Source organism: Polyodon spathula, chromosome 18 (assembly GCF_017654505.1).
Source record: "Polyodon spathula isolate WHYD16114869_AA chromosome 18, ASM1765450v1, whole genome shotgun sequence".
Classification (NCBI taxonomy): domain Eukaryota; kingdom Metazoa; phylum Chordata; class Actinopteri; order Acipenseriformes; family Polyodontidae; genus Polyodon; species Polyodon spathula.
The window spans coordinates 2,509,480-2,535,532 of record NC_054551.1 but is presented as its reverse complement, the minus strand read 5'-3'; the positions used below and the strand labels follow the sequence as shown (position 1 = coordinate 2,535,532).

General features: G+C 41.4%; 1 protein-coding gene across 1 annotated transcript; it reads right to left on the bottom strand.

Annotated features, from left to right (window-relative positions):
* Positions 1-421: 421 nt before the first annotated feature.
* radil (Ras association and DIL domains) lies at positions 422-25,532 on the bottom strand. The gene is made up of 16 exons (XM_041278400.1): positions 25,125-25,532; positions 23,798-23,917; positions 22,841-23,411; positions 17,012-17,313; positions 13,680-14,390; positions 12,972-13,009; positions 12,720-12,877; positions 11,062-11,174; positions 9,001-9,244; positions 3,657-3,829; positions 3,294-3,444; positions 2,806-2,996; positions 1,820-2,219; positions 1,116-1,255; positions 653-792; positions 422-539 (listed from the first exon to the last, which is right to left on the bottom strand). Exons 3-16 carry the CDS (start codon positions 23,370-23,372, stop codon positions 440-442), a joined length of 3,393 nt encoding a protein of 1,130 aa, XP_041134334.1. The 5' UTR covers positions 23,373-23,411; positions 23,798-23,917; positions 25,125-25,532; the 3' UTR covers positions 422-439.
* Between the last annotated feature and the right edge of the window lie 521 nt (positions 25,533-26,053).

Below are 26,053 nucleotides of genomic sequence, written 5' to 3'. Positions count from 1 at the left end.
CAAAAGTTGTTTTGTTAATAAACTGGCATTTAAAAACAACCCCTTTGTAAGGAACCACGGATTCGTAATCACAATGCTTGTGACTGAATCTGTTTCGCCACCAATATAAAACTGAATGGATCAGTTCTTAGTTTCATAGCACCAGTTTTTCTGTAAAGGGATGCGGAATTTTAAAACCCTAATGCGGCCAAGCCTGAAACCAGGAAATCGGCCAAGAAATACAACTGGCCAGGTTCCCAGTGAGGCTATAGAAGTTTAATATGCCAATATATTACTTAATCTTAAGTAACAATTTATACTTCAGACCTATTAATCTAATGAATCTGCTGTTTTTGTGAGCAGCATACTGCAGGAGCAATGGTGTGGCCACTCTCCCAGATTAGCTGTAGAGGACACTTGCATTTAATGCGCAGTGGTATATTGGAGTAGGTTTACCCTTTTAACATGATGATGCACTGATTTTGTCTGAGACTTCCATGTTGGACTTGGCAACGAGGAAACGGAGCCTCCCTCCTCCCACACGGATCAGATCCACAGCGCTGTGAAGAAGAGCAGGAATGTTAACAGGCTCCTGCTTGCCCTCCCTTGTCCTAAACCTATACTTGGATTATATTAGCAGTCAACAGATTTGTTACAGATCAATTCGGATCACCTCTGGTAGTCTGCTCCAATCAGGCTGGTTCCATTCACAGCTAAGATCCTGTCTCCAATGTTGAGCCTCCCGTCTGAAGCAGCCGGCCCGTCAGGGATCAGCGTTCGGATATAGATCCCAGGGGCGGTGAGGGGCGTGTGCTAAACGGGATAGAAGAGATTTAGAGGGAGGGGTGGAAGTAATATGCCAAGCTCTACTGGGCTGTAGTACAGGACGGAGCATCTAACTTCTCACTGCCACGCCCATTTGGAGCTTTATCTTCCCTTGGTCAAAACCCACCCAAGCTCCCCATTTCATTTAAACATGACTACATGTACTCTATATTTTTGTATAATAAAAAGGCAGTGTATCTCATGATCCATATTCTCAACTCTCAACACACACATGCACACGGGTAAACCCTGGGTAAAATTGCACCAACTGCGGGTCATATTAAGTTTGATTTGAAATAAAATCTACTTACCAGACCATCAATCAGCCCCATTCCAAGTCCGAAGGGTCCCTTGTCCAGCTCAACTATAAACACGTAACAGAAATCATCAGCTGCTGAACTGAGACTGGAGGAGATGGAGGTGGGGAAGGCAATAACCCCATTGCTGTTGCCTGTAGAGGATACAAATGTACAGTAGGCTCTGTTTCTCTTTTTACTACACCTGAGGATTTCATGCCTTACTCTTCCTGAGTTTAAGGCAAAGAAGCACTTTGTGTGCAAACAAGTGGGTAGAAGCATTATCTTTGGGGACTCAGAGGAGGTCAGACTCAAGTGAGGCCACAGAAAAAAAAATTCTGGCCCCAGGTGATTGCATGTTTAGCAGTGATTTAGTACTCCAAAGCCCTCCATATTTAATTTCCTTTCAGTTACAGTGACACTGCACAGATAACAAAACAGTTTTGACTTACGTACAGCTTGTTAAAATGCAAACCTTAAAAAAAAAAAAAAAAAACAGCTTTTGTAGCTATTGCTGGAACAACAAAATGTCTTTTTTTATTATTGTTTGGTGCATCATTGTATTGTTTGACAAATATTGTAAAACCAGGACAATGGTGCACAAAAAGGCAAACTCCTGCTAGTGTGTTTATTTGAAAATAAATAAATAAACGATCTCATGAAATTATCTACAGATTTGTCCTAATTCATCGAAGTAAAGATCTGCAAATTAAACGTACCTTCCACTCCATTGACGCTGAAGCCGTTCAGTCCTTTACTGACGTTGTGGATAGTCCTGCCCCCCCTGTTTAGCGGCACGCTGTCCTGCTGGCTGAAGTCAGTGTAGAGTGGTGTGTTGGGAGGGGTCAGCAGGCAGGAGTGGTCCAGGGGCTGCTTGCTGTGCAGAAAGGAGCTGTCCCTCCCCAGGCTACCCTGCAGCAAGACATGATTCAGCTTCTCTTTGAGCCTGTCTTCATGACACTGACCATCTCTAGGACCGCTGCTGAGACTGGACACGACAGAGACTCTCCCATCCAGCTGGGTCTCCAGGTGGCTGCCAGTGTGATGGTGGTTGGTTGAGGTGCCATGGCCTTTTGGAGCTGCCGGCCTTGGACTACTATGAGATAATGGTGGCTCTCTCTGAAAATGACAGTGAGACAAAGGTTTTACTTAATTATGAATACATTAGCCAAGACTAAATAACCTGTGAAAAGTTAACCATGAAAGTTATTGCCAGGGCACAGTCAGGTTCAAGTATGAATTAAACAACGTACGTACATCTATTGAGCATTGGCTATTGGGTACAACGAACAGTATTTTAGTTCAATCTGAATTATGCATTAAGAAAAAAGGAGCCTGTAACAACAATCCCATTAGCCGTACTGGCTAATTAAAACTCCTAATAAGATTAAGAATGATTTTCATGTTTAACAATTTGCTTGGGCTTGAGTGTAGAAGGCTCCTTTTATCAGGATTATAACTCCAGCTAAACCTTTCCATCTGCTTCCAGCATGAGGCTGGGATTACCGCAGATCAACTCCGTTTAAATGATTCAGAGTTCCTAACTAGGGTTTGTGGGGGTTGGAATTTTGTTTGGAATTAATAATAAATAATGTAAACTATAATAGCATTGTTACGACACATCTAATACTTAAATGAGCAATCAACTCATTGTGATGGCTTTTCAATGTGCACTACAATGCAGTTTAAGGGATTGTCCTGCTACCTGTAGCTCCTGGGAATCTATGCTGCCGTTGGAGGAGGGGGACTTTGCTCCCAGGCTCCACAGAAAGTGGCGCACGTACAGCAGCTGTCTGTAGATGTTGTCATCCACAGTGTCCGACTCAGTGTCCACCTGGAATCCACTGCTGGGCAGGACAATGGGGGGGTGGTTCTCAAAACTCTCCACAAGATCCACTGAAATACACAAAGTGTTTTGAAATAGCACAGCCCTGGGTTTCATTCGTCCACTTAACTAACACATTTAAAAGCTGCTAGCTGCATAATTCCACCCAGGCGAACTTAACAACAAGCTTATATTAAATAACATGTTTTCTATAGTCTCTTGTCTGCTTTGCCTCACCTGCTTTGTTTAAACACGTGTCTGTTTAATCAGCAGCAAACGGACAGGCGCCGGTCACTGAGCTTGGCTGTTGGATAATGTGAAAAGCGATTGCAGAAAACAAACGCAGTGGAGCAGTGCTGCTGGCTGACCTGTCCTGTAGATCTGTGCCTCCTCCTCTGGGCTGGGCTGCCAGGCCAGGACAGGCCCTGCATCTGGAGCCAGCTGGTACTTAGTCAGGAGGTGGTGCAGCTGGGCTGGTTTGAGAGCTGGGTAATCACTGCAGAGAGATTTCCAGGTCATCTGGGGAGAAAAGGGTTCTGGTTCAGATTGTGGTGTGCACAGTATATGTTAAAATCACATTCAAATCAAAACAACAGTCAGCTTTCTCTGCACTGCATGCTAATCGCTTAACCTGTAACCCTTTTCCTGACTGCTTTGAAATATATTGTCGGGTTTACGTATACCGCTCACAAGTCTGCTCTAGGAGCTCCTGTTTTGACACTCTGTTATACCTGCACGAGCTGCAGGGTCGGTGTGGCCAGCAGGCTCACAGCGCTGGAAAACTTGGAGAAGAACTCCTCGGCCAGGTGACTGAGACCAGCGTTCCCGGCCCACTCAAGAACCAGACGAAGACTGCTCTGGATCTGCATGCCCCTAGACCAGTGGAACCACCCCCGCAGTGGGCCTGAGCAGGAAACAGAAAAAATCAAGAGTTTGTAGCAGGTTGGAAAACTATCTAAAGGAAAAAAAATGTCAGGTGTGTCCTGTGTTGTTCAACTTACCATCCTAAAAATCAAGGTATGCACCTAAGTCAGGGGTGTCAAACTAGTTTCGTTTGGCGGGCCTGTTCCGATTCCCTAGCGTTTGGCGCGGGCCGGGTGACAGTTATAAAAATATAAAAACAAATAAAACCCAAAACCTTTGCATGAGCAACACAAATTGTCATGTTGCTGAGATTGCTGTCAGTCGTTCACCACGTGGGTGAGACAGTGGGAACGTTAGCTGGTTCGAGTAGACGATACCAAAACAAGGTTCTGTGGTGGCAAGTGTCATTGTGTCTTTATCCGTGAAGAGAAAGGTGGAACAAGAGTGCTGTGTGTTTCAAGAGAAATGAGGAATTTCGTATTTCTTTGAGGGCATGAATGGAAAGCCAGTGTGCTTTATTTGTAAGAAACGTGTCTCTAGTGAAAAAATCCAACATTAAAAGAGACTGAAGCAAACCATGGCAAGAAATATGATACATATACAGGAACTGGACGTGAAGAGAAAAATCAGCACAGTCATTGAAAAAGCAGCAATCTGTGTTTACTAATGCTTGTAGCATAAGCAATGCTACTGTTAAGGCAAGCCATGCAATTGCTCACAAAATAGCTGTTTCTTCAAAACCATTTTTGATGGAGAGTTTTTGAAGAAATGCTGCTGAAGTAGTGTCTTGAGAAGCAGCAATCTTTCTCCGTCATGAATATCAACAAATCAAAATGTTATTCTCAACGTAACTCGATACTCAAGATATCCTCAGCCCAGTTATTTTATCCAGATGTTGCTGCGCTGATTCAAGCAAAGGTTCCAGGTATCAGGAGCAGCAGTAGCAGTCACTAATGTTCTTTGTCTTCATCTTTTTGCTGAGTGCTACATAAAAAATTGCTCAGTATCTATTTATATTTTGCATTTTTGTATGTATATGTAGCACTGTATTAAAGTTGAAAAATATTCCAGAATTAAGAAGGGCCTTACTTATGAATTAACTACAAAACAAAGAAAGCAATGAGGGAATGTGGGCAGCGGCTCTCGCTGCTGGCCTCCGCGACAATATATACATGAAATCTTACATAGATAAAAAAAAATTCTGATGGACACAGACAATTGTTTTTTGCCTTTGAATACATGTGAGAAAACATTAGTTACTCTATGTTTGTCCCAGCACTATTTTTTTTTTTTTTTTTTTTACCTGTATTCTAGTGAATAAAAAAATGATATTCCACGGGCCGGATCCTGCCTGCGGGCCATATGTTTGACACCCCTGACCTAAGTGATATTTTACAGCTATTCTGATGCCCATAGTCTAAAATGCACCCTATTCATAAAGTCTTCAATGACAGTATCTGGGCTATAGTCTGCCACTTACCAGAGCCAGAATTAGTTAGAGAGTAAAACATTTCCCTTATTTAACTGCATGCGCTGTACATATGCTCACAGACACAATACAACAGTACATGAACACAAGAGGGTGCAACATACATATGGAAGTTAGGCAGTCAACTGTAGGGTGGTCTGGACATGACCAGCCAGGATATCGATCCTGTATTTAATACAATAAAAATAAATGTGTTTCAAAGTATCTGTCCACACCAGCCCTTTGCAGTGGTTAATACCAAAAATGGGTGGTTTAGACTAAAATTAGCGTATGCACAATTCTTGAAAAGTTTCAAGACTGCATTGGGTAAACTTTCTTTTTGCCGACTCAAGTGCACTGCTATTTCTGTTTCTCATGACTTCTGTGTAACACTCACAGCTGCCTTCCGCTTCAGCTCCCCACAAGGGAGGACAAAAAAAAAAAACACAACATCTGCCTGTTCTCAAAAGTAGCTGCTGCTTTCAAGAGCAAGAACAGCTCCCCAATGCTAGCTGGTTTTCCACTCCTTTCTCTTTTTACATGCTGTGCTGGATTTATTTCTACAAGCTTGTACCTTGGGACATCATCAGAACTAAACAGGCAATTGAGAATGAAGCTCCTTGTGCAGCACGCTCCTCTGAATAATCCCTCTTCATAATACTGTTGTCTGAGTAAGCAATAAGGGTGGGCGGTATTGGGTAATTTCCTAATACTGCCCACCCTGGAGGGACTTATTGCACTTAGAAAATGGGCAGCTGTGGGTTGAAACTGTTCTGTGTCAAGCTCTGATGGTCACTCCTGATGAGAGGAATCTGTCCAGATGAAGAGGCACTTATGATGGTACTTTTTATTTCCTGGTCATCTATTGAAAGTTAACGTACATCCCTTGCCAAGAGTACTAGCCAATGAGACACCAGGAAATAAAAAGCCAATTTTCTAATCTTAATTGTTGGATACCCAGTACTGTTGATGCCTAGCAGAGTTATTACTGTTTTGAGGTGCTTAAACAATGAATACCGCATTTTGTAAGCATTACAAGTGCATCTGAAATTCTACGTGTGACAGGAACTCAACCCAGTAACAGGGCAGAAATATTCAGAATCATATACAGTGTGATACCCTGCCAGCCACACAGAGTAACTTGACAGCCCTTAACAAAATACATTAAGATTTATTTTTCCTGCAGGTGCTGCACATCTTAATTTTCTCATAAATCTCTGAGCCAAGACATGTCCATGAAGGGTAAGAGAAATGGTCACAGACATGACTATAAATACTGTAGCCTTTAACCTTCTTGTGCGACAACTTGAGACAATGTCTGTCACAATTCGTCCCACCTCTTTTTATCGCCGAAAAAGCCATTTGTTTACAGTTTGGAACTTAATCTACGCAAAACTGTCAACCTAAATCTAAAGCCATGCCCAGTCCAGACTGAATAAGAGAATTGTTTGCTAATCCAGATTAACTATGACAGGCTTTGAAGTGAAAAAAAAAAACTAGACACAGTTTTATTTTTCAGAAACCATACGACATTCATGACGATTTGTGCAAAGATCAAATACAAAAAACATCTTTTAGCATCTGTACATTCTACCAATACTGTATACCATTATGATACAAGTACCAGAGACAGTCGGTTCACTGTTCTAGCCTTTGTTAAAGAACTTATCTTAAATCGGTTTCCATGGGGACAAAATTGTGCCATGGTTCTACAGCTTTTGCCACAGAAACAGCAGCCAGAAGAAATTCAAACCCTGTGGCTGAGCCGAGGAAAACTTTACACAAAAACATTTAAAACTGAAGTCTGTTCAAATTGATCAAATGTAGCTTTTCCAGTAAGCAGCAGCCTGGAAGATGCAATTTATAGGATAATTAGGTGGGGTGGCTCTGGAAAGGTTTCCCGTTTCCAATTGATCTGCTACAATGTCTCATTAGCCTTCCTGTCTGTGCCCTCCTGGCCTGGTTGCTATGGTTGCAGTAGTCACTTATGTACCGCGCGGCAGACACAGCATTGACAGGAGTTATACCAGCAACATTTGAATAATGAAGCAGGAGAGCCGAGCTGGAACAATACGAGGTGTGTATTGCTTTTCACTTTTTCTTCTTTTTTCTTAATGGCAACTTTGAGAGTTTGAGGTGCCGATTTCCATAAAGCAATACCACTGTAAAGACAGGCATGTCCACAGAAATGAACGTAGGTTAGGGCTGTCTTGGTTTAAAGAGTGTACGTTGTCAGTGCCACAAGCCTCCTGGCTGTTGCTGGGTGAGTGATAATGACACAGATAGGAGCCGTTTATTATTAAACAGCCAACATGCGCAAATATCTGAAAACAGAAACACTGCTTTGCATCACTGACAATAAGACCCTTGCTCACATGGCAGCTCATCCCTGTCCTTTTAACGAAGATGCATTGCCTCATCACCAATGCTGTACGTTACTATCAGGACATCGGGATCATGCTAAACCCACAGCAGTTGTAGCATGTTGTGGGCTGGTTGCCAGAGACAGAAGATTCACGAATGTCCAGCCAATTCATTGCACAAAATAAAAAAACAAGCTTTGCACAGATGCTTTTGGTGCCTGGTCCATATAATGATTATTTAGTAACACCACTTAATATATCAATAAATAGCGATGTAGTTTTAAGGGTAGTGCATCACCATTGAGGTCTTGTATTTTCAAAAGTAAAACACACACAGAAAGTCTTTATCTGCATTGGATTCTAGTGTATAACATGACCTCTCTTGAATTGTATTTATTTGATTGTATTTTTGGTTGCACCTAGCTAGGAGACCAGACAGGAGACAGTCCTGGCAACTTCCTGCAGAAAGCTTGCAATGCTAGCAAGCAAGTTGTGTGTTTTAGAACCATTGAAAATGCTAGTTGGGTCACATCGATTCACGGATGCATGTGCTTCATGAAAAAGAAATGTATTATTAAATTAAAATGCATGTATTTTAAATGATTATTGAGGTTTGACCATGGTTAACACACAGTTAACTGGTGGTATATTTTCACAAACTAGGCTGGATATTTTAAAACGGATTCAAATTTGTGTGTTCACTGATTCCCACCACAGGGACCTGTACTAAATTAGACATGAGCTGCAATGGGAAATGGGAGACTTATCTGGGCCGTCCTTACCTACTGTGCTGCACAGCATGAGTGGTTTTGCATCGATTTATAACTGATTTATATCACTGAACACCAGGAAGTGTTCAGTGATGTTCTGGATGGAAAACTATTTTGTAACTGTGTATTTTCTGAGCTTTGTAAGATGTTGCAGTCCCATCATTGGCTATGCAGAAATCAATTGAACAACGCTACCCTCCAGAAAAAAAACAAATCTAATCAAGCTGGGAGACATTTGGGGAAATAATAGTTAAAAAAATTAATAAAAAAAAAAAGAAAATCAGAGATGTTTATAATTATCAGATAAAACATCCTGAAACTACTGAAAAGTAAATAAAATGTGACTGAAATTACTTAGAGTTTAAACATGGTCTTACTGTATAAAACTTAAGGTAACCAACTTTAAAGTTAAGTTAAAAAACATATGGAACACTTTAAGGAGTGTATTGTACAACACATTGTGTGATTTGCTATGGTTTTGCAATTTAATATTACATGACTGGTGGATTACCAAGGCCACGTTGAGAGTTTTGCTATAATAATAATAATAATAATAATAATAATAATAATAATAATAATAATAATAGTAAAGCAATAACATGAGGCTGACCTTTGTCTAGGAGTTGGTTGAAGAGGGAGATGTTGGTGAAGAAGAAGAGGTAAGCAAACATCTGGGACTGGACCTCAGAGTGCACCTGGTACTGCTGCAGCAGGTCCAGTGTGGTCTGGTAGATCAGAACCACCTTGCGGACAGGCTCTGGGAGCGCAGGGGAGCCTCCTCGGCAGCAGGGGTCACTGTTCTCAGCCTGAAAAGGGTTACATTCCAGCAAGCCAGGCAGGGAGACGTACAATGACTATCGGCGAGAAAAAAAAAAAAAGAAAGACTCTGCTTATCTGCTGGAACTAGACATAGATTTAAGAACAGGTTTGACCTGTTATAAAATAAAATAAAAAATCTCTACAAAAGCTTCTCCAGGTAGGTAGGAACATACGGCATGCAAAATGTTCATTTATTTATTTTGATGGCTGTCTCAAGAGGACACAATGCACATGGCCATGACACTCCTTAGATTTCAGCCTAAAAGCATGCACAACATGTACATTAAGCAAGCTGTACAACAGAAGTTATAGTTCTGGCAGAGGAACAGATGGGTTTGGAGTCAGCTTCCATCTGCTCCCAGGAGAGGAGGAGGTAAAGGAGTACCGGGAAGTAGGCTTTGAAGTCTGACGCTGGGTCGTTTACAGAACCCGTACTGCCCTCATAAAGGCTACTTTCCTCTTTATGTCTCCTCTGTCAATAGGGAGGCATTCTGTTTCTGCCAGCCTTTTACTGGTCTCCCCCACTTTCTTTGGTACTGGATAGCTCATGCAGGAGTTGATGGAATGAAAATGGATTGAAGGCCAGGGACTGGTGGTCTAGATAGACCTCCCACTGTCTAGGGTTAAGGACTGGGAATTTTCTTGTAGTAACACGACTGTCTATATTACAGACACAACAGCACAGTGAATTTTGGGCAGTAGGTGGCACTGTGGAACTGCAGCTACCCAGTACTCACTCATACCATACAAAGAAGGAGATACATTTACATTTCTACTGGGATATCAGTGGTTATGAATCTTTAGACTTAAACAAAATAAATATATACCCGATAGGAAAGGAATGGCTTGTCCTGAATATCACCATCAGGAGTTGGTAAGGGAGAATTGAACACACACTCCTGTTCTCCCAGCTAAGTATTTCCAATGCCTAGAACATGTGACATTCTTAATTATCTTGGCTTAATTCATCACAACACAGCTTATCCCTGGCTTTGAATGAGTACACACCCAAAGGCAATTACACTGGCACCCCTGCCATGCCCCCTGGTGTCAGCTAGGGTAGTTGACTTATCTGAACTCTAATATGAAGTAAACTGGCAGTCAGGAAAAGTGAATTTGGTGCCAGGCAGATGGCTAGTAACAAATTGGAGGTACCATTCTACCTTATAAAGCCATGAAGTGGTGCTGCAAAAAACCTCGGGCCACAAAGACAAAAGCAGATTTGAGCACTTGATTTAATCCTTCACACCAGGTGGTTGGAAAACACATAAGAAAGCTGATTAGAGGTGTTATTTGGCATCAGTAAGTGGCACAGTCTGATTCTGTGTACCAACCGACCCACAACCATCTGCTCTGTTACCAGGATAAGAGGGGGCGCTAACTCATTTAACAGTAACCTTTTGTTTTCGAGGACTAGGAGACAGGATGGAGGCATTCCAGGTTGAAACAATAGTGGCAAGGCAGTAATAAACGAAGAACCTGCTGTTTCTCTGCCATTTTGTAGCCTGTTTAGGGTAGCCTGTGTGCAGGTTGGCACCCTGTCTGTGCAAAGTTGCTGATCTTTGCTGGGGGATTCCACAAGGAAGCGTTGCATTGGGGTTTGACAGTAGCAACAGCGCTGTTAGGGCAGCGCCGATACAAGCCTCATCGCACTGCATCTCACACATGCCTCAACTACCTTGTCCTGGAAAGGGATCACCCCTAAGTCCTTGACCTCTTTTAGAGACAGCCGGCAAACCTGCCTATTGCTACTCTGTATGATGGCATACTTAACACCTGAACGCATTCCACATAGCCACCAGGTTAAACTGGCAAGCTTCATATAGCTGTTGGGCTGCAGTTGTTCACATACCTTGGTGATATAATACACACACTGCTGGAAGGTGTACATGATCACTTCCTCTAAGATAGTCATGGCTTCCTCATTGGCTGATATGGCGGTGGAGAGCAGGGATACTTTAGAACCTGAAAATTTATAGAAGGAAAACAAAATCAGTGTTTTACACACATTATATTATATATATATATATTATATATTATATATAGATATAAATATATTATATATATATATATATAGATATCCATAAGTTGTCAGGATGCAGTGGATAACTTGTACAACCTTCAAATGCCTCTGTGTACAGTCCACCACCATCAATCCATCAGATGTCTTTTTTTTTTATCAGCTCAGAGACATGCTGGTAATCTCTAACAGTTTGTTGGGGTTTATGAATACAAATATTCTTGTATCTCTCTAAAAATAATACACTGTAAATCTTAAACAGCTGAAAAAAAAAAAAGTTATTCAGACAGAAAATGAATTCTTCAGATGCTGTGTGTTTAAAATGCATGCTCAGCTGCTTTCCGGGAGTTTTTAAAGTAAAGAATTTATTCAGTGTTCAAATCATAGCACTAAAGGGCACCACACACTAGACCCACCCAATAAGAGACTGGCACGATTTCGTAGAGCACCGACAAGCAAAATCCATCAGAATCGTGTCAGTGTCTTACCGGGTCGGTCTAGTGTGCAGTGGCCTTTAGCTTTGTCATGAAGGCTAGTTATATCATATATTATACTCTCCTGCTGTTGGCTGAATCTGGAAATATTGTGTAGCCCCTGCTGCTCTGAACTTATTGGAAATTCTGCTAGAGATTCTTCAGCTGTCATTAAAACACAAACCAAAATAAACGGCAACACTGTATTAATAAAACAAATAAACCTGGGGGAGGCCAGTTTGATTTTCCCTTCCCTCCCACAGGATACAGGACGTTTTTACAAAGGAAACCCAGCCTCAGGACCACCACACCAATATTTCCACACACTCATCACTGCCTTGTCCCCCAGCCTGACATGCATAGCATCAATCTGAATTACAGGACTGCCACATGCAGAAGAGAAAATTGCATTATAAAATAGATACATAAATAGGAAAATGTGTTATGCAAGTAACAAATGAAGCCTGTTTTAAGCACTGCTGCATTCTGTAACCAGTATGGATAAACTGTTAGAACAGAAGCCTCACAAAGGGGATTACTCTTGTAATGAAGAGATTTGTTTGTATGATGCTAACCTGGGTGTGCACCCCATGCAATCTTAAGCACTTGCGCATGAACTTGTCTTAAGCCTTTTTCAGATTCTCAGACTATCTGCCAGCACAGAGTTGAGTCTGAAAACCTGCATTATGTTTGAACATTTTTAATGACCTACAGTGACTACCACCGACTTCCAGTCTACCTTGTATAAAAAAAAAAAACAGTTGCAAGGACGATGCAAGGGGATAAGTGCATTCCCCAGGCTGAAAGCTGTCAAAGCTAATTAGCTCTGAAATATTTTTTTAACAAAAGTTTCTAAACACATTCAAAAGGCAAATGCACATTTTCTATAGATAACAAGCTCAGGGGTGTCTTACTAAACTCATAGTACAATCAGGAATGGATCATGCAATGGGAGCCTTATTTCCATCTCTGTAGTCCATCGAAACATCAATAAGGTGCACTGTATTGCTGGAGTACCTTTCACATCCAGCTGCTCCATGTCCTGCAGGAAGCCTGGGGTCTTCTGCTGGATGTAGTAGAGGATCTCGATGGAGTTGGACATCCAGAACAGGATGAGCTGCAGGTCTGGGACTAGGTCTGTGACACTCAGCAGGGACAGTGAGGCTGCGTCCTGGCTGCACGGGAGGGAGAGAATCGACTCTCTATTAGTAATCTCGCTGAAAAAAGTGGAACACTGCTCACCTGGCAGTATTCATATCAAATACTTACTGCCGAGCCTGTTTCTCTGCCAGCTCTTTAGTCTTCTCCTGTAAGAGCCACAACATATAATTAGAAATATGAAATATAAATGTATGTTAAAAGCCTACATCCAGCATTCTTGTTTAATTCTTATTACTGAGTTTCTGTAATACAATGCCAGCATTCTATGTACATTAAGCAAGCTGTACAATTCATTTGACCCAAGGTTAAAAATATATTGCAGGTATAACAGAAATTCATATTTTAAAGCATAATGTAGTCTTTTTTTCTGAGGACGAAATTATTATTCTTCAGCCTTATTAGAATACTGACCTTTAAAGGAGATGGCTAAAATTACTGTGCATTGGACTTTGTAACCAAAAGCCTAGTTTTAGTAAATATGCACAGTCTTTAAATTTAAACTTGCTCTAAAATAAGTCATATTTCAGACTTTTAAGACGATCTACACCTTGTGTTACAAAAACAATGCAAATATTGGTAATGTTGTTTTTGTTTCATAAGAAGTTTTAATACAGATCTTTAATTTATTTTAACACAAACTCCAGTAAATACCAGTAAAATCTGGCACTGTAAGTGCAATGATAAAGACCATTAGCAAAGACCTGTATCTTCCCCCTTTGCAATACAACGCAGGGAATGCTTTTAGGGGGGGAAAAAATCAATAGAAAGAATAAAGCCATTACAAGGCGGCCTCACTTACAAAAGAGAAACACTAACCCAAGCTACAGACTGTATCCTTTTCACAATCTTTAGAAGGAGCTTCCCAAAGCTGCCTCCCTCAAAGGCTGCGGCTGAGTGCTTGATGCACAGGCAAAGCAGGTATGCTGGAGTCAGCTTGTGGTCATCCCCACCTGGCTCGATGAGGGACATTATTCTCCCGATCAACTCGTCCTCCTGGGCTTCCTCGAAGTCCAGGTGCAGCTTCCTTCTTTGCAGGCTTTTGCTTTTCATTAGGTGGGGTTTGACACTTCTGTGGGCCGGCTGCTGCTGCTGCTGCTGCTGCTGCTTCTCCTTGATAACGCTGCCACACATTTTGCAAGCCAGTGGGGTCACTAGGTCCAGCTCCGGCTCGTGCAGCTGGAAGAGGATTTTAAGCCTGCCGAGTGTCTGTGTCGGAAGAGGCTTGGCACTCACGGGGTCCTTGTAGAGGAATATGTAGTGGGCACCGAAGGAGAGCAGGTCTCCGTGGCGCAGCTGGGTGGTGTGGTCCGCTCTGGAGAAGTTGATTAAGACCTTGGCCTGAGGGTGCGGCTCCACCACCAGCCTCTCCTGCACAGTCTGGCTGAAGCGCCTCACCACCTGGACCTTCTTGATCTTGCAGTGCAGCTGCAGGATGTCTGGGGAAGACAGGCAGATGTTGGGCCGGGCTGAGGCCGTCTCCTGACCCACGGTATGCTGGTCTCGGTTCAGGAGGTACACCAGGCAGTCCTGTGGACACAACACAACAGGATTACTCAGAGTACTCGTGCACGGGTTGAGGTACATGCCAGCACGCTTCTTTGATAGCGGTCTTGTGAAATTAGTGGAGACCAACGTTAGTAAATATAAAATTTTGGGGGGTCACAGGACAATATTTAATTCCTCCAGAGTGTAAAATTACACATTTCACACTTTCTTGCCTCAATTCGTTCCTATAAGCAGTTGCATATAGTAGATAACAAATGCTTGAGATTGGTAAGCTATTGAAAGTAGCTGCCTAAAGCCATACAATAAGACAGGTGCAGTTTTTAAAATGATTCAGTACAACACTTGCTTTAAGTAGTTATGCCTCTGGCCTGGTATATTTATATGTTTATATGTTTTTCTGTTTTACTAATCATATATAGCATTCTGCCTTTTAGAAAACTATATTTTTGTATACAATGTCTCTGCTCTACCTATCATTACTACAGAACAGCTGACAAACTTTTCAGGAAACTTTACATGCAAAGTTACATGCATCAGTTTCTTGTTGTAGAAAAGCTTTATGATTTAGGCAACATCAAAGGTATCTTTTGATGTAAATGGTTCATCACATATAGTAAAATAAACTACTAACCTAAATTAAGGTTCTAAACTTACCAAGTCCAAAAGGTGTATCTTGTGGTGTCCACCTGTCAGTGCTGTTGGCCAACTGAAATGTATCCCTAAGTTTGTCCTTTGTGTTTAACTCCCATTAAGAACAATGGGGGAATCATTTTTCTTCAATAACTTTAAAACAAAAAATATAAAACAATCCTTTCTTTCTAGGGTAAAAGATTATTAAATGATTTTGTGTGGACAGCTCATATTTTATGTGTTTCAGCATTCGTTATCAGACAGCTTTTGGTGGTCACAATGAACTTGCAGTTAAGCTACAATTTAAATAACAATGTATATAAAGCTGTAAAATTATTCCTGCCCAATTAACAATGAATACCACCCCATGATTTCAGCACAGTAACTTTAATCTGCACTCAGAATGGGCTTTTGGGCTTAAAGTGTCAATGACAGGAGTTTTGTCTGAATGCTGCACCTATCTGTGCAGATCATCATATCTGAACAGGAACATTGTAGTGTAAGCACTACCAGACTTCCTGTGTTGCCAAACTACCTACTGCATTTGGTAATGGAAAAAAAATAGTTTTGCTCATCCTTAAAAAAGTCAACCGTTCTCATTTAGCCTGGCAAATGGCTCTAAGCTAAGGAACAGGGACAGGGAATAGACACCTCTGTCCTGCACTTCTGTCCTGCCGAGCCCATTCGCTTGCAGTAGAGGCTCCAGTGAATGCAAGACGCAGAGCCCATGGAACAGAGCACAATCCCATCCTGAACACACCAGACACAGCGCAGGTAACAGAGCACAATCCCATCCTGAACACACCAGACAGAGCGCAGGTAACAGAGCACAATCCCATCCTCAACACACCAGACAGAGCGCAGGTAACAGAGCACAATCCCATCCTGAACACACCAGACAGAGTCCAGGTAACAGAGCACAATCCCATCCTGAACACACCAGACAGAGCGCAGGTAACAGAGCACAATCCCATCCTCAACACACCAGACAGAGCGCAGGTAACAGAGCACAATCCCATCCTGAACACACCAGACACAGCGCAGGTAACAGAGCACAATCCCATCCTGAACACACCAGACAGAGCGCAGGTAACAGAGCACAATCCCATCCTCAACACACCAGACAGAGCGCAGGTAACAGAGCACAATCCCATCCTGAACACACCAGACAGAGTCCAGGTAACAGAGCACAATCCCATCCTGAACACACCAGACAGAGCGCAGGTAACAGAGCACAATCCCATCCTCAACACACCAGACAGAGCGCAGGTAACAGAGCACAATCCCATCCTCAACACACCAGACGTTGCCTGTCTACTCTTTGAGCAATAGTTTATCGATTGGATTATCTTGAACCTTTCCTTCTATAAATAAAATAGATTTCATCGACTATGCCTAGAAACCATCCCCACTGTGCCTGCAGATTGTCGTACACTCGTTACAATTAATTCCATTATTCTGGACCTCTCTTTGTGTGTGTGTGTATTGCCATCCCCAATTGTACCTTTATGCCTCAATATAAAATACCTATATTGATATTTATTGAATGAAATAATCTACAGACATTACTTTGTATTAATCTGATGCACATACAAGTTTACTTCTTAGCGTTACAGTTGTTGGGTAGCTCTATTCTTTGAATGACGCCTCATGCAGTTTACTTGCTAAAGAATTAAAGAGAGGTTTCTTTCCAGTTTCCATGCCAGTGGCACACAAGGTAGAATGAGATCTGCTAATTTCATCTAAACAGTATTTAAATCATTAAAATAGGACTTGTCCTGGCATTATTTTTTATTTTTTTTTACAGACATAAGTGCACTAAAGAGTTTAGATTGAATACACTGTGCCACACTGGAAATTCTGGTCACCTATAATTAGCTGTCCTATTTTTGTCTTGACTTGCCAAGGGGAATAAACCTCTGTCCTAGTACGCCAATGACTATGGTCGCCTCTTTTGTCCTTGGTAAGTAAACTGTGGGAGTTCCTGATAAAGCCGTGGGCCTCTCCCTTACGCTGCGCTGGTTGAATCCTTGGAGCAGCAGCAGGTGGGGTGAGTGGTAGAGGGAGTGCCGCACACCCCCGCCCTCCCTCTCCTCCTTCCTCTTCCTACTGTTGTTGGAGCCCTCCCTCCCTGCCCGCCCTCGTAGCAGTGGCTCTGGCAGCGTGGAGTAGTATCTCTTGGGCTCGTCCCCAGGCCCGCCCGCCAGGTTGAGGCTGGTCTCGCTCAGGCTGCGACAGAGCGACTCCCCCGGGGACAGCGTTGTAGTTCCCTTCGCTCGGTTCCGCTGCAACTTCCTCGCCTGGGCGTTTATATCTAGGGTGAAAAACAAGGCGGGCCAAAACAAGCTTCTTAGGCTTTTTTTTTATTTTTGTATTGATAAGGCAGCGAATTATAATTGTTAATTAGACAGCAATAGAGCAGAGCAGCTCTTATTTCACATGCAGGATGATTGCTGCAATGTTTAATTTTTTTCTCCTATTTGTACACAGAATAGTACACATTGATATTAAAATACGAACAGAAATTTTTAAACTACAAAAAATGAAGACGCTTTTCTCCTTTCTAAGCTGTGAACAGGCTCTTAAGTTAAGAAGAACAAACATGTGCTTTTCTTTGTGCTTTTCCTTACAAGGCTGAGGTCCTTCCTACCACACACATACAGAACAAAGGGCTCAGAGCCCCATTCCAAAGTCACTCAAACTCTGAAACTTCTGGGAAGAAACTTGATTTCCTTATGTCTCAGATCCATAGACCTATTAAAAAAAAAATAGAAAATGGGCACTAACAGTGCATGAAAAACTAAGGCGATAAAGTTATATTTTTGATCATTTATAGTAGGTCAAACTGTCAGGATGCATATTTGAATTGATTGCAAAAAAATGACAATCCTTCTCCAAGGCTGGGGAATCTGAAGAAAGAAGAGAGGCAGTTCAAACCTCTGCTAGAGCACGCTGCTCGGGCAGTAGCGGGCACTGGAAGTGTGGTGACCGCCCATCGCTGTGATTCCCACCTCTACCAGCAGGTGTCACTATCAGGCGGGGGGGGGGGGGGGGGGGTTTGAGGTGTCTGACAGTGAAGAAGGGAATCGAAGGGTTACTTTACCATGGCAACAGTCTCAATCTCTGTCATTGTTTTTTCATTTTTATTTTTTAGGGAAGAGCAAAATATTAAATATTAAATATTACCACAGCTGCTGCTTCTCATGATTGTACCGCATCCATATCATCTGAAACTTTAAGAAAGCAAGTCAAGCAGACAAATTAGGCAAAATATTTTTGTTCCTCAAAGTATGTTTTTAAATGTTTAGGGAGAATGTTTTGTCTTCTGAAAAAACAGCCCAAAAATCACTGTGACATACATGTGACAGTAACCTACAATAATGATAATAATAACAATAATAATAATAATAATAATAATAATAATAATAATAATAATATTTAATTCTGAAAAGCTGCATGATATTTGCAAGCAGGATATATATTCCAATTTCCTAGAGGGCTACATACACTCGTTGCAGACAGCAATGCAGTAAAGCCTGGAAACACATGAAGCCTTTATTTCTAAAGCCACACATCAAAAAGACACCTGAGCCCTGGGGCATACAGAAGAAGCAACACTGCACCAGCCCAGGGAAAGTCTTGTATTATAAACTACAAATGCTGGCAGCTTTGCAAGCTGAAGGGAGCCGTGCACCTACTTAATATCCATCACTGTTCTTTGCATGTATATTTAATGACCCAATCTCTGACTTGCTTTGTAACCCTTTCAATTACATTGTAAACATTTTCCTAACTGGTTCCTGTGCCCTGCATACGTTCCTCCGACTGACAGAAAGCATATGAATGCTTGTCCTTGTGTGCACCTCATGGACAGCACATATACAGTTCATACTATATGGTTCCACCAAAATACACCTAATGAGAATAGTCATCTGAGATCCTGCATTGATATTGTATTAAATACCTTATTGGGATTCTTGAAATTCCTTTAGCAAGCATCCCAAAAACACAGACCAAAAAAAATAACCACCAAGCTTCCAATCCTTATTTTTAGAAGAAATTGATCCCCACCCCGCAGATACTGATAACATTTCTATTGAAGCTGGATCGACACCCATACACCTGGCTGATGATAGCTAACCTGATAGATTTAAAATTGTGGGGTTTTAATTAACCTTGGCTCATTTAAATGCTGCGATCAACCCACTGAGCAGCTGTCAGTTTGACCTGTGAATAACCGGTAAGGGATATACGGTTTCTTAAAGGGTTATTATCCTTGTTCATTCCACACTGGTAAACTCACCCTTCTGTGTCACCTGGCTATTGTTGCTCTTCTAATTACAGTCCTTAAATAATTTATTTACAAGATTTGACCCTTCTCTGGCCTTGGATGCTTGCTATTTTGGATAATGGCTTATGAGACAATATTGAAGTCAACCTAGGCCAGCTAATGAATAGCCCTTAATAACAAAGCACTTACTCTTAAACCTACAGGGAAACAAAAAAAAAACTGCCTGTGAAAAACTAGCAGCTGTAGGGTCCTAGTAGGCAACCTTTGTGAAGCAGCAGCCCAGGAATCAACCAAAAAGAGTAACGTGTGCAGCACAGTATGTTTGTCTTGTGCTCTGCACTTGGCGAGGAGGGAGAGGAAGTTGTGAGACTGGCACTGAACTCTTTAGGTATTGTAATGAGTCCAGCATGGCTGTTGCTATAAGTGATGACGAGAGAGCCTGTGCACCATCCCTCCCCAATCCATCACAGATGTTCACTATTCTTGTCTGTGCTCTCGAGCACAGAGGGAGCGGAACATTGACAGTCCGCCATTATTAGCATGCCACACAAGATGTTGTTTTCTAATGAAAAATTCTGTAACCTGGCTCTCCTCCCCTGACCTTTACATCTTCCTCTGCAATGCCGTTTGCGAGGGCAAAGGTGCCGATTCTTCGTTTATTCCCCTTCCTACCACTCTTGTCCTGATACCAACATTTTTAATACACACTGCTTATAGTTTTGCCTGATAGCAGCTGACTTCATTGTCGTGGTCAGCTGTGCATAACAAAGTATAAAAGCATCACTTTTTTTTGCTATAATGTGTCTTGAAAATTACAGATTGCAATCTGATGCTATAGGCTGTAGTTTCAATTGAAATTGCACTGAAATTGAATTAGTGCAAGGATACCAGCTGCAGAAAAGTTTTGTGACAGTGTTTTTCCCCTGAAGAACCATAGCAATACCAGTGGTAATGGTATACTGGTGATTGTACCATGATATTGCAATGAATTAATTACCAGTGCATCAAAATATAAAAAATATAAAAAACAATTTTTTTTTCTTTTTGTTCCTGGATAGTAAGTGTTATTTCCTAATTGCTTATGCCTCAAAAGTATAGCAAATGTGTGACCAGGACAGTGATATTTCAAAATATCACTATTTCCAATGGGAAAACGGGCAAATGTGTGTCTTTTCATTCACATAAAGTCAGAAAAAAACAACATCCAAATTAACATGTATTTATACTAAAGTAATACAAAATGATTACAAAAGATTTAGAAGTGAGTAGTTTTTCGAGATTTACGATTATACTGTATTTACGATTATACTGATATTTGAAATTTGATACTATATATTTGAAATATCACTGTCCTGGTCACAAAAGCAAAGTTTGTGGGGAATAATAGCCTTTTTCTATACTTTTGAGGCATAAGCAATTAGGAAATAACACTTACTACCCAGGAACAAAAATTGTGTTACATAGTGTTATCAATGGTCAACACCATAGTAGCTGCCTGTGTGCAACCATTGGCACTTATTCAGCACTACAGCATTGATGGTCACAGCAATAAAACATAAGATGCTTTGAAATGTCAAGTGTTGGCTCGATATTAATCTTGGAGATTAAAGCTAACAGGTGAATGGCTTTTCCGCTGCTTCAGAGAGGTTATTCTGACTCACTTTTCTATGTACAGGATGGGAGGGTGGGGTGTTCTTAAAACAGAAAGCAAAAGGAAAGGTCCAAGGGTCACGGTTTTCCCTTTTAGCGATTTCAAAAGGTTTGCCCGGTGAAGTTACGCCGTCTGCCGAAATATGCAAAACGTGATTTGCTTGTTTAGTTCCATCTTCAGCTTCAGTGTTGGGAAATTTACCAATCTTCAACAAGAATAATGATAATTTCCTCTAAATGAACATCAGTACATCAATTGGTGCTATAGTTCTGTACCAGAAACTAAATTGCTGAAAATACTCATCACATGGCAGAAGTCTATGCCAGCTGCATGTGGTGGCAAACAAGCAACATGGGCTCTGACAGTAACTGTTCACTTTGGCATCAAATAGCAAAGCAACTAATTCGATCACAGCGACAGACCCATGAATACACAACATTCATATTTTTTACACATCTGTGCGGAAGAAATCTTGCACAAGCTGCAATCAGAGGTTTTTTTTAACCCTCCCTTTCTGTCGTTGTCTCGTCAGAAACAAATGGCCAATAGATTTATTGCTCAAACACTGTGCCAAGTGACTGAGTCTGAGCAGCAGTCAGACTGCTGCATCATAAAAGGCGTTGAATCTAGATGTAAGCTTTCCCCTTTTATAACACAGTGTGTCTAGCAGAGTCCAGTTGAATAGTTAGTGTTATATTACAAATAAGATGTTTACCAGAATACTGTTTTAGTGGAAACTTTCAATGAAAGCATACACCGGCAAAAAAAAAAAACTCCTTCAAAATTCAAGTGGGGATTACAAGTACAGTATAAGCCTCTAAATAAATTGCCACTTGAGTTATTTTCACAATTGTAAATCCCTGTACAAAAAAAATAATCAACCTCTCTTTGCCCTTGCTGTGGGAGCTGGAGCTTAGATAAAGCCACACAGTGAAACAAAGGACCGCCCAGTCTAAGAAAAAGTTACTGTATTAGGTAGGTTATACTTGTATAATAGGATAAAAAAGGAGGGGGGTATATTTTTAGCAGTATTTAATTTCAAACTTCTGTACATTATCTTAAAAAGGACAAAAAAAAACATGCTAATTTAAATGTTTTAAAAAAATATGCCACCAGGCTTACTATAATACATGAATTGCAAAGATAAAGCTCTACACAACACAGTTCTTACAACAAGGGTATTACTGGCTGACATGAAGAGTTTAATGCAGAAGTCTTTGTTTTCTGTCACAACCGTTACTAGTTTAGTTATTTTCTTCATACTGGTCAGGACCTTAGCTCAAAACATCCTCATCACCCAAATCCAATCAACCAAACTCTAAGAATTTGGATCTCAGGATTGCAGGAACTCCTTTACCATCTACTGTTCTGTGCTATCCTACATTGCAGTATACTGTACTACAATATTCTACAGTGCAATACTGGTGTTCTACAACGTAGCGGTTTTTTGTAATATCATTAATGCTGCCCACATGTACTCTATCCTGGTGCCCCTCTCAAAGAGATCTGATTTATTAACAATCAATTAATAATCTGTCTTAATTAAAAATGTGTCCAGGTTTACCTATTAATGGCATTTAAAAAATAATGCTTGGATATTTTTAATCAATGCTTAGAACTCACAAACTTGATGGAGTAAATGGAATGATACAGCAGTTTCTATATGCAGTTTTCTTGCTGAGTAAAGAACCAAGGTGGTGTTCAGACACTTAGGGATGATGAAGTATTCTTGAGGAGTTTTTTATTGGTTTTAGGATTGTGCAAATTTTTAAGCAAAAAGTTTTGAGAGCCTACAATAGCCTTCTGAGTCTTGTATGGCATAACTACAAGGCAAAAGCTGTTTGTGCACAACCACATCTTCATGCAAGCACACAGAGCCACAACGAGCATCTACAGTACCTGCTGTGACAGTGTCTTTCTCTCTGGCAGCCATCTCCTCCACTTCAGCCCGTCTGCGCAGCTCGAACCTACGGGAGAACCCTTCCTTTGGCTTCCACAAGTCCTGCAGCAGGAGGGGCTTCTCGTTGTCTCCCAGGGCCCTGATGCATTCAGTCCGCCAGCGCTTGTCTACCCCCTCGAACCTCCCGATGACGTCACAGAGAAGGTACTTGCAGGCAGCAGCCTTATTTAGGCAGTAGCGCTCCAGGGCCTCCTTCACCAGCTCCTTGGCACTGGAGCGTGGCGTGGCCAGCACGCTCTTGTAGTTGGCCCCCATGCAGATCTTGTCCCCAAAGATCTTGAGCACTCCAGGGACCGAGGTCTGGGTGGACAGCTCGGCAGGGTCGTCGGCCACCTGGTCGCTGATGTCGGTGACAGAGCGGTGGTCCCGGTAACTCAAAGTCCGGTACAGGACCTGCGTGAAGGTCCGGCTCTGTCTCTTCAGTTTTTTCTTGGAGGGCAGGGACATGCTTGTAGAAGACGTGTAGAACATGACGCTGGAGCTTTCTCTAGGCCAGCGGGGGATCTAGACCTTTAAAGAGGGAAAAGACCTTAATGAGTTTATCCAGTTACAGACACTTAATGGCTTTAGGTCTTTTTTAAATAGGAGCTCTAGTGGTGCTCTCTACATCACAGTGCCAGACAAACACAGTTTGATATTCAAGAGACTGTTCTAGAATGTTGTCATCTTCTACTAAAGTTTAATGAAGACCAAATGTATTTTAATAACTAATAAAAAAAAAAGAGCTGAAACTTTTGATTCAGTGATTTTTAGTTTTAAATTGAATAACATTTGATCAGCTGCCAGCATCACAGTCTTTCCAAAATCATTCAACAGCAGGGTATCGGTGTCACTGAGTTTCCCTGCAGACACTCTAGCCCTGTGCTGTAAAACCCAAGCGGGTCCTTTCTGCTCACCTTGCAGCCACAGAGTGTCCTCTGCCGTGCACCCAGGCCATGCTGCGCAAGAGCCGAATCCCAGAGGTAAAGCGGTCTCTCCTCACAGCCCTGCTTCATTTCAGGAGTATGCCACAAGAACTGCAGAGGAATACAAAAGGGATGTATGTCTGTCTCGACTGAGGAAGGAGAACACAACTGACCTCCAGTGTGTTTGGATGGGGGGGGGGGGGTGTATATATGGGATAATCAGCACACTCACATCCCTCTTATTGGGACCATTAAGAAGTATTGTACACTTGATAACACGCCAGCATTAAGGGTCTTTAAAGAGACCATGAATTCATTAGACCTTTCAGACTGAACAGGAAGTGTCATTATACACAGAGCAGAGTTTACAGAAGAACCACTTGACATCAGCACTGAAGGCTATAGTTTCTCCTCCACCAAGTCATTCTCTACATCGTCATATATATGTGTAGGAAATCCACATTTTTCATAAGCCTCACACAAGGTAGAAATTCCTATGTTACCAGCCACGTGCTTCAACACAATCATTGGTCTGTTTACATTGTTGCGCATTTTTGCCAGCGCTTTTTATTGCACTCCGTCGCAGATGAGCATAGATTTTTAACTATTTTTAATGCAGTACGTGCAGTAATGTTGTAAACAAGGGCATTTGCTTCTAAGCCGAACCATCAACCAGCTGTTGCCACACTAATTCAAACAAATATTTGCTGAAACGAAACAAATCCCATTATATATTCTTCTGGTAGCTCGAACCCCGAAACTAATGAATAAACACACCGGTGAGATTGCAAGACCCGGTATGATTAACAGCTCGCCCGCCTCGCTGCATTAATGATAATATTGCTTGTGTGCATTCGGCTGTCTAATGTGATGTAATGAGTATTGCTATTGTATTCTGACTTCATACAAAGTTTGGTGGGTGAGGGGGTGAGGGGGTGAGGGGGTGAGGGCGTGAGCTGGCCATTTAATATCCTAAATTCCAGATTTGTTTCTAGGCAGGCAGGCGTCTTCCTAAAGAGTTTGTATATCTTTGCAGTTTTAAAGATTACTTTAAATAACACATTTCTATATGTTACATTTACATTTAGTTTTACATTGTTCATTTTTAAATCATTGTAAATGTTTATTATTATTATTATTATTATTATTATTATTATTATTATTATTATTATTATTATTCATTATTATTCGTAGTATTTCAGCAAGTTTTTTTTTTTTTTTTTTTTAACTTTTGTAACGTTTTGTACAATGCATATATTATTTTCAAATGTTTTAAATTCTCTCTTCTCACATGACAAGGTAATTAATTCATACTAACCTCTTCTGCAATCCCAACATCCATGTTTGTTTATTTACTTCTATTATTGCGGTTTGCCTTTTTTTTTATTAACTTGATATCTATCCTTTTCTCAGTCTAGCCGCCGCCAGTCTCGCCTCCCTCTGGCCGCTGTGTGATCCCTCTGCCTCGAACTGTTCGACTCACGCTTCTCTCTTCTGATTACCGTTTCAAGCCACCGACTGCTACGTCTGCATTCCCTGGGTACGAGTTCCGCCGGAGATGTGCGAACTACACATAAGCTTTGTCGATCGTATTTTGGCGCTGGCTGTCTCAAGCAGCTGGCACAAGATGCACACCCGGCAAGTTTAACGTCTCCATCTGCCGGGAGTCTCAACCCTTTCTGTAACGCGATCACATGTGCAAGCCTTCAGCCTGCAGATTCGCAGCTCACCCGACTGGTGCGCCTTGTAAAATAACATACTGCTTAATGTTTGGAAGTTTTATATAGTCATATTGACTGTTTTAAAGGTGTTTTACTTTTAAAAAGATATCAAAAACGTGTGTTATCTATGTATGTATCTGGACATCACAGAATGACTTCTGCTTTATTGATTTTTTTTTTAACCTTGCTTTACCATACTTTAAATATTGCTATTCTTGTCTATGCTTTTAGAAAGCGTTTGAAAGGTACTGTAACCAATAACCTTGTTTGTTAATGCTGTTAGCATCAAAGGTAACCAAGAACACCCTTAAGGGGTGTGTTCCTTTAGGCCCTCTCTCCTTCGCTTGTATTTTAATTTTGTTGCAGGATTTGCTGCAGAAGGCACACGCTGTGGGCTACCAGAAAGAAAAGAGAGAGAGAGAAAAAAAAGAAACATTATGGACGTAAATTATTCAGGAGTTCTAAGATGACACCTTTTTGTAGAGCGGCTCCTGGCACGTTATTAAATGCTTAGATTACCTCCTCA

Coding starts and splice junctions, on each gene's coding strand:
- radil (XM_041278400.1), bottom strand. CDS start 23,372: ATGTTCTACACGTCTTCTACAAGCATGTCCCTGCCCTCCAAGAAAAAA. Junction 3,830..9,000: donor CAACCAACTCCTAGACAAAG/GTCAGCCTCATG, acceptor TTTCCTGCTCAG/GCCCACTGCGGGGGTGGTTC. Junction 1,256..1,819: donor CAGCGTCAATGGAGTGGAAG/GTACGTTTAATT, acceptor TATCCTCTACAG/GCAACAGCAATGGGGTTATT.